This window comes from Corylus avellana, chromosome 3, assembly GCF_965113065.1.
Source record: "Corylus avellana chromosome 3, dhCorAvel1.hap1.2, whole genome shotgun sequence".
In the NCBI taxonomy this organism is placed as follows: domain Eukaryota; kingdom Viridiplantae; phylum Streptophyta; class Magnoliopsida; order Fagales; family Betulaceae; genus Corylus; species Corylus avellana.
In genome coordinates this window covers 2423923-2432855 of record NC_142492.1, presented here as the reverse complement: position 1 = coordinate 2432855, position 8933 = coordinate 2423923, and the positions used below count along the sequence as shown (strand labels likewise).

At 34.5% G+C, this 8933-nt stretch overlaps 1 protein-coding gene across 1 annotated transcript; it reads right to left on the bottom strand.

Annotated features, from left to right (window-relative positions):
• Positions 1 to 3910: 3910 nt before the first annotated feature.
• Positions 3911 to 7019, bottom strand: LOC132173858 (3-ketoacyl-CoA synthase 2). Its single transcript, XM_059585505.2, has 2 exons — positions 6253 to 7019; positions 3911 to 4836 (listed from the first exon to the last, which is right to left on the bottom strand). Exons 1-2 carry the CDS (start codon positions 6970 to 6972, stop codon positions 4051 to 4053), a joined length of 1506 nt encoding a protein of 501 aa, XP_059441488.2. The 5' UTR covers positions 6973 to 7019; the 3' UTR covers positions 3911 to 4050.
• Positions 7020 to 8933: the final 1914 nt, after the last annotated feature.

The window sequence follows — 8933 nt, the reverse complement described above, 5'->3', positions numbered from 1 at the left end:
CCCCCAATGGTCATGGTGTGGTTTGGCAATTCCCAAAAGCAAAGATTTTTTTTTTGTTTTTTTTGAGATATGGCCCTTGGGGGTGGCCGGACCACCCCCAAAGGCCATGGGGTGGCTTCGGTAACCCTAGATCGCTGGTCTGGGGTTGGCTTCCCCCAACTAGGGTGGTTCGGCTACCCCTTAATTTTTTATAATTTTTTTAAAAAATATATAATATATGTTTTTTTTTACTAAAGAAAAAATTGGGGAAGTTAACGACTAAATTTACTCTAAACCCAAACTAAAAAAAAAAAATCGTTTGGCCCTTGGGGTGGCCAAAGCCACCCCCAACCCCAACTGGGGTGGTTCGGCCACCCCTTAATTTTTTATAATTTTTAAAAAATATATATATAATATTTTATTATTATTATTTTTTTAAAAAATATATTTTATTTATTTATTTTTTTTACCGAAGAGTATTCATTAATTGGATACTCTTCAGTCTAAAATAGACTGAAGAGGATCCTGTTCCATTTGGCCATGGGGTTTCTCTCGTCATGTATTTAAAATATATGTTGAAATTACATGCATTTCTAATAAAACAATTGATTTTTACAATACTTATTTGTTTAATTGATTGATTTGAAGGAAATTCCTTTCAAGAAATAAAGAAAAAAAATTGATTATTGTATTGTCAAAGATCTAGGGACTAATTCCTTAGTTTTCTATGTCAATTAAACTAACTTTCATGTACATATAATATTATTTTGTATCAATAAACGTCTATAATTTCTGGTGCTAGCTCTTTTATTCACAGACACACAAAAAAAAAAAAAAAAAAAAACCCAGGCTAGAGACACGATCTAAGATATTTGTGAATCGTGATAATGTGTTTTGAATGGCTTTTATTTTTAATTTTAATTTTGAGTTTTGTTAGTATATTTATTTTGAAATAAAATCTTCTTTTTAACAAACATAGAAAATCGTTTAAATACTTCTTTCATAGATGTAAGGAATGGCTCACCTCACACCACGTAGATTTTTAATGATCGGAAACTCTTGTAAGATAGGGTCACTTTGTGTATTCACTCTTAAAGGGTCAATTCTAGACCCGCTCGCACACGGTCCCCCTCAACACGAATTAGGTATGGCTGAAATTCGGTACATGCATGATCCTAAAAAATTGTTTATACTTAAAAGAGAATACAAACCTTAGATTTGATGAGAAATACACCGAATCTAAAGCCTTCACTTAGCCAACCCATGCAGGCTTATCTTTGTATTATTATTATTTTTTTTTTTTCCTTTTCCCATCTCTCTTCAATGTACAATAATCTCTAACTTTCTCCCAACCTCTTTAATCTGTGTCACCTCCCCCTGACTAGTCTCCATAATAAGTAGTAGTGGTCACCTGCAAAACTTTGATGGGGTGGGGGGTGGGGGGTGGGGGGGCGGTGGTGGGTTAGGAGATGCAGAAGCGACTAATTTCACCATTACTATTGGTCTGCTGCTCCATAGCTACTTTCTCTTCACCAGTTGTCTTCCATCCGTACAATAGCAATCAATGATGACGACCATGTGTGTACACGTGTCATCCTCTCTTCTTCGGTGATCTGCTGTCGTCTGATCATTGGCTAACATGTTTTCCTTCTTTATTAATATCATTTGTACACTTCACATGCCCATTTAAAATTTGTGTTGAAAACGTTGTCTCATTTCCAGCTACATACATGCTATACATGCTTATTTTCAGGCAGGTTAGAACCTACGAATTTAATTTGGGGGTTGGATTGTATTTACCTTTTTTTAAGGAGCTTTTTTTTTTTTTTTTTTTTTTTTTGAATTATTTATTTTATGCAGGTATTTTTTATCATTTTGGGTTGCAGAAGAAAGACATTGTAACCCTAAATCCAACAGTAAATTATTAGGATATATTAACCAAATTAAAACGATTTTGAAAAGATATTACAATTTGAGTGATAGATTAATTATGACTCCTCCTCCTACAGGTAGAATTTGGATATATGTTCTGCTCTTGGGTCAGAGTGACCTGTTTGTTCACTTCTTGGTACTACAGGCTGTCTATGGCTCTTGGTCTTGTATGGTCCCATTTTTTTTCTTTTAAAAATTATTAAATTCTTTTTACATGGTTTCAGGTTGTAAAAAATAACTCTCCGAGTATCAAAAGTGACAACTATTTCTCTGAGATATGCGCGTCTAATAAATAACTCTCTTCATATGAATTTCAATCATATTTCCAACCGACACGCGATGGTTGTACGTAGTACCAAACAGTGAGCAGTGCTTGGTACTACAGGCTGTCTATGGCCCTTGGTCTTGTGATATGCGCGTCTAACAAATAACTATCTTCATAGGAATTTCAATCTTGTTTCCGGCCGACACGATGGTTATAAAGTTACAAATTTACCTATAAGTAATAAAAAAGAGAGAAAAAAAGAAAGGGCTGGCATTATAATTAGGTGGTTGACCATGCCCAAGTGTCAACCCAATTACTCCCACGTGTAATGGGCCATAAGGGTCGACATCAATGCATTCATTAATTTAGACCAAAACAGCATTTAATTTGTTCAACAGTTTCAGGCTACTTAGGTACGGTACAACAGAGATTTAGGGTTCATGGACAGGCTATAGTTGCATATTATTGTACCAAAAATAAAATAAAGTAATAGAAAAAACGGTTTGAGTTTGTGATTTTGTTTTGGATTAAATACTTAACACCTCTTGAGATTTGTAAATTTTATTTTTACTTTTTTAGAATTTCATTTTTATCATAGGACTCTTTTCAGGTTTTGATAAAGGACCAAATTAGTTCAATCGTTAGTTGACTGTTAGGACTGACACGTGGACCAATCAGATCTTAACACGAGGCACCTATTTAATTTTTAAAAAATGAAAAAAAATGTATTTTTTTTTTATAAAAAAAAAATGAAAAAAATTAAATAGGTGTCACGTGTCAACATCTGATTGGTTTACGTGTCAGTCATAACGGTCAACTAACGGATGGATTAACTTGGTCCTTTATCAAAATCTCATAAAGATCCTATGATAAAAATAAAATCCCAAGAGGATAAAGTTAAAATTTCTAAACCCCAGATATATTAAATATTTAACCCTTTTGTTTTTGCAAATGAGCAAACACGGCGAAACAAACACTACCATCGTGGCAACGAGTTTTGTAGGTCTATAGCAACGACGTCATTGGCTAATGGTCATTTTTCTTGTCGTGCCAGACCATCGTACGGATTTTTTTAATTTTGTTTTTTATTCCGAACTTCTTGGTCGTGTGACTCGTGTCTACCCTAAGAGCTTTTGGATTTGGATTTAGAAAATCTATAAATTTTATTTATTTATTATTTCAAATATATGTTTTGCATGAGAGACCATTTTTATATAATATTTTTAGGAACTGGACCAGTTTTTTTGGGGGAAAGGCCACGTAATTTTTTTTTATTTTTTATTTTTCGGTTGTTGGCGGGTTTAGGGGAGATTCTTTTTGTTGAAGATTTTTGAAAAATGATTTTTTGAGATTTTTTTTCCAAAGCTCTTAAGTTTATAGCGCATAGATCATAGATGGACATGGGCACATGGCCATGGGTCCAAATGCTTTCCTATATAAAATAAGTTACAACTTAATTCGTTCGTCCTTTCCCAGCTTAAAGAAATTTGAAATTGCATGGTGGTTACGTAGAAAGAAAAGAGCATTAATGGTGCGAGTACTATTCCACCCGTACAACTTCGATCGGAATAAATATGTTGCACATTTAATTTATTTATATTTATGATGAAACACACATTCATTAGGTGCGGCCGAAAAGATACAAATAAGATGAATCAAATAATATTTAACTAGTTATATTGAAATAGTATTTTTATCCTCTTACCTTTTATATGGATAAAAATACTCCTTAAATATAACTAATAAAACATTATCCGATTCAGAAGAGACGAGGAGAATACTAAAGCCAACCCCACACCCCTTCCCAAAAAGAAAAAAAATCGAAACATAAAATAACGCGTACGTACACACACGCGTGCATATTAATTAATTTTTCAAGTAACAATGGATGCCACGTCAGGCACATGAACAGGAAACTCATCAATCTCATCCATCCATGGATTCTGCTTCTCCTTGGCCGGATCAATGGTTCGCAATGCTCGCCACACAGCGCTGTTACACTTGAATCCTGACCCAAACGCAATCTGCCACGCCCGGTCACCTCTCTTGATCCTCCCCTTAGCCTCACAGTACGCCAGCTCATACCACAATGAGCTGCTGGAAGTGTTCCCAAACCTGTAAAGAGTCATCCTCGACGGCTCCATGTGGGATTTGTCGAGTCCGAGGTTCTTCTCCAGCTCATCCAGCACCCCCCTCCCGCCGGCGTGTATGCAGAAATGCTCGAAAGCCAGCTTGAAATCCGGAACATATTGTTTTATCTTCATTTTCAACACCTTTCTCGCCACCAAATTCATGAAAAACAGGATTTGTTCCGACAGGGGAAGAACCAACGGCCCCAACGTCGTGATGTTGGTTTTAAGGGCCTCGCCGGCGACCGTCAGCAGGTCTTTGGAGAGCGCGATGCCGAGTTTTTTGTCGGCGTCTTCTTTCTGAAAGACGCAGTCGTAACATTTGTCGTCTGCGCCCTTGTGGGTGCGCAGAGTGTGGACGAGTTGGTACTTTGAACGAAAGCGATCAGATAATCGGTTTGATAAGAGGACCGCCGCCGCACCCAGGCGGAAGAGGCAGTTGGTGATGAGCATTGAGCGGTTATTTCCGCTGTACCAGTTGAGAGTCATGCTCTCCATACTCACTACAAGCGCGTACGAGTTGGGCTGCACCTGTCCCACAGCAATTAATTAAGACTAGTCAGTAATTAATTATTATTTATTTCAATAAAATAAAATTAATAAAAATAAATTTTAATTATTTAATCAATATTTTAATAAAACTGTGTAAGAACATGAATAAAACAAGCTTAATAGTGATAGTGTATATTTTCTTGATATAATTTTTCTTAGAGCATTTTTAGTAAGAGTTTTTATTTTACTACTTAAAATATAATTTTTTTCATTTTAACTACTAATTTTTTAGTGCACATTTCAATAAGAACATTTATTTTAACTATCTATTCTAATTAAATATTATTTTTAGTATTATTTTATTAATTTTTTATTATTTCCTTATCTTTTTCATAAAAAGAGATAAATAAAAAATGAGAGAGAAAAGATTAAAAAAATATAAAGAAATAGAGAATATAATAAAATATTATTTACAAGTTGCTTAAGTAACTTATAAATATAAAAGTTCACTGTAACATCAGTTAAAAAACTTTCTACTTTACGGTAACTGTTGAAGAAAAAAATTTAACAAAATAAGTAAATTTAACTAAAAAGTTAGTTTAAAACCGTTGTTATTGATGCTCTTATGGGTATTTATTAGGATACTATTACCTTTTTTTTTTTTTTTTTTTTTTTTGACATGTTTACATAAAGGGAGATGGTGGGGAAATTTGAACTAATGACCTCCGCTTCATAAAATGTAATTCACAGTCGATTGAACTACGACCGTGGACATTATTACCTTGTTTTAGTCTAACACACTTACTACTTTCTTTTAGCAAGTAAGCCACGTGATACATTGTACAATCAAGAACATTCAAGATGTAGTTTCATGATCACACTCTTCCCAATAAGAAAAGTAGATCTTTGAGTCTAAACCATCTCAAATTTCAAAATATTTTATGTCTCTCAGCTCTAGCTTTTCAAACATAATTATCATATTTTATTAAATAACTTTGAAAAAAATAAGAAACTACACTTTCAACCATTATGTTCTTGGCACGCATAAAAAGTCGAGAAATATTATATTTCTGTCGACTAATGGGCTTTTCTAGGGTTTAGGGAATACTTGAAAAGCATTTTCTGAGAACATGATGAGAGTCAACATATGAATGACTTTTTGATATTTTCAACGAAAATATATTATTTTAGAGGATGTTGTGTTTTTTTTAAGGCGGGAAGACATTAAAGAGGACCGAGATCCTAGGATTTTTTTTAAAAAAATTTATAAATATTTAATAATGGTTGGCTTCTCTTGATCTGGAAGCTTTCCGAGCTAATTCCTTCTCGTAAGTAGGCTCCATTAATATATGGGTGAATGCAAAGAGCACGAGGCGTGCTGATAAAAGAAAACAAAGTTTAAAAATATATCAAAACTTTGGAGAATTAATAAATTAAACCCTAATTTGTACGAACCTGTAACAAGCGTTTGGCCAAGTCAATGGAAATAAGTCCAGCACTGCAGCCCATCCCACCAAGGCTATAGCTCAGAACATTCCCTCTGAGCTTGTACCGGTTGACAACCATGGCCGACAAGGATGGAGTTGGATTGAACAAGCTACAGTTGACAATAAGAATCCCTATATCCTTAACCTTCACATTAGTTTTCGCTAACAGTTCATCGATAGCTCCAAACATTATCATCTCCGCCTCTTTCTTAGCTTCCTCGAAAGTCAGGTTTGCCGGAACTTCCAACAAAGACTTTGGTGCATAAGTCATTTGTCCGTGCCCTGATCTCTCCAAAATCTTCCTCTGAAAGCTCAAACTCTCCTCCGAGAAACTCCCCGTTTGCTTAGACCTTTCCATGAAAGTTTCCTTGCTGCACAAATGAGCTGCAGGGGGCTTGAAACATGCGAAATCCACCAGATAAACTCGCCTAGGACGAGCCACCAAGTAAAGGGTTGCGAGGAAAACCGTGAGCGCAGTGAAAAGTGTGACGGATATGAGATTGAGCTTAAGATGGTTCAACAAATGGAAGAAATCTTCCACGGAAAGATGAGCCGAAGCTACAGTGAGTGGCACAAGAAGAAGATACATGGCGTTGGAGATTAAGTAGTGGTAACCAAGCTTCACGTACTTGAGTTTCACCGAATTCGATTCATTTCCTGGGATTGTTTCGTTCTTCTCATACCCCATTGTTGGATACAAAATCTTTTTTTTTTTTTTTTTCCTCTGTTCAGCTTCAAACACAGAAAAGAGTAGTGAGGGTTTTGTTGCAAGTGTAGTGTGTTGAGCGTAATTGGAGCGTGAGACTCTGGGGGGGTTTTATAATCTTTTGAACGAAGAATCCAATGTCACGGTTGACGTGTCCTAGAAGTGGTTGACAGCGTTCGATCATAATTAATCTCATGCAGTGCCACAAGTCAGGACAAGCTGAAATCGAGTACATACATTGATGATATATTTACTGATCCTCACATGGCATGGGGACTCAACAATCAGTTTTTTTTTTTTTTTTTTAGGGGTAAATTCCTTTTAAACTCCTGAATTATAACGCGATTTGATAAACTTTCTAAACTTTAAAATCTTTCAATTTAGACCCCTGAACTTTCAATTGTAATAAATTTGAACTCATCCGTCAGATTTTTAAACGTTAAAAGTGAGACAATAATGTTTATACCCCTGACTTGTTTATAAAATTCTAAATTTACCTTTGATTCTAAATAAAAAAATAAAGTTAAAAAAAAAATAGGGAAGTTAACGACTAAATATGATGGAAGGGGTTCAAATTGACTGCAATTGAAAGTTCAAGGGTCCAAATTGAGAGGTTCTAAAATTTAAAAAACTTCTCAAATTACATAATAATTTAGGGTTATAAAGTGAAGTTACTCCTATATTTTACATAGGAAGGGCTTGAGCACAGATGGAGAAAGTTAAATATGAAGTTGACTCATTCATCCCCACCAAAAAAAAAAAAAATGAAGGAGATCGATGTGTTAGGTTTTACTTATATTAGGAGTATTGTTGGGATTGGGATTACTAGTACTTCATGAGTTGGATTTGGTTAATTTGATATTAGAATTAGAAGACGACTAGGCTTCAAATAGATTTTCCTTTGAGGACACCATATTGCTCTAATTTCAAGTCTTGATCCAATGTTCAGGCATTTATCTTGAGTATGCAAGAATCAATGAAGTTCATTGGAGGAAGTTCTGGTCGCTTGAAATGGTTTATAACCTTACTAAAATAAGAAAAATATAGCGAGTAATAGGTGCAGCTAACAATTTTTGAGACACAAATTCAATACAAAATTAGTAGATTTAAGTTGTAGAGTTTGACCAATTTAATTAAATGAATCGGGTTAGCGTTGACATATACAGTCTTATATCTATAATTCGACACTCGACCCAATGACTAACTATTTTTGGCACAACTCGCAAGCTTGACAAAAACTTAACATAAACTTTAGTGGGTTAGGATTTAGGGGTCTGACCCGTTTATTTAAATGAGCAGTGTTAGGATTTATCAATATAATCTTAAGAGAAAATTTAACTTTAGACCCTGAACTATCATCCATTTTTGACATACCATCATCAAACTTCAAAACCTCTCAGTTTGAACCCCTAAACTTTTAATTTCTATTATTTTGAACCTCTCCGTCAATTTTTGACGTTAAAACTCTTAAAAAGACAAAATTACCCTTCAATTTTATTTTTATTAAAAATGAGAAGAAAAAAAAGGTCACAAAGTAGCCCAACCGTGGGACGTCACCTTGTAATTTTTTTTTTTTATAAAAAAAATTAATTTGAAATTAAGGATGAATTAAAAATTTTATAAAAATGTCAGGGGTATAGACATCATTGTCTAACTTTTAAGGTATAAAATCTAACGGGGGGTTAAAAATGATAGAAATTGAAAGTTTAAGCGTAAAAAATGAGAGATTTTAAAGTTTGAGGAAAGCATAGTTTATGAGTTAAAAGTGATGTTTTTCCTAATCTTAATTATATTCCTGCCTTACGACAAAGGAACGTTAATTGCCACCAATAATAATAACGATGCTCAGATGAGATTTTTGACACACCCGTTTTAACCGATGAGAAACGTCAAAAGGGGTTTTTGACGTGTCAATGGTATTGACACGTCAAAAACTCCCAGTT

Excerpts from the sequence above, each read along its gene's own strand:
- LOC132173858 (XM_059585505.2), bottom strand. The coding sequence starts at position 6,972 with ATGGGGTATGAGAAGAACGAAACAATCCCAGGAAATGAATCGAATTCG. Across the intron at positions 4,837-6,252 it reads TGGCCAAACGCTTGTTACAG|GTGCAGCCCAACTCGTACGC; the intron begins GTTCGTACAAAT and ends GCTGTGGGACAG.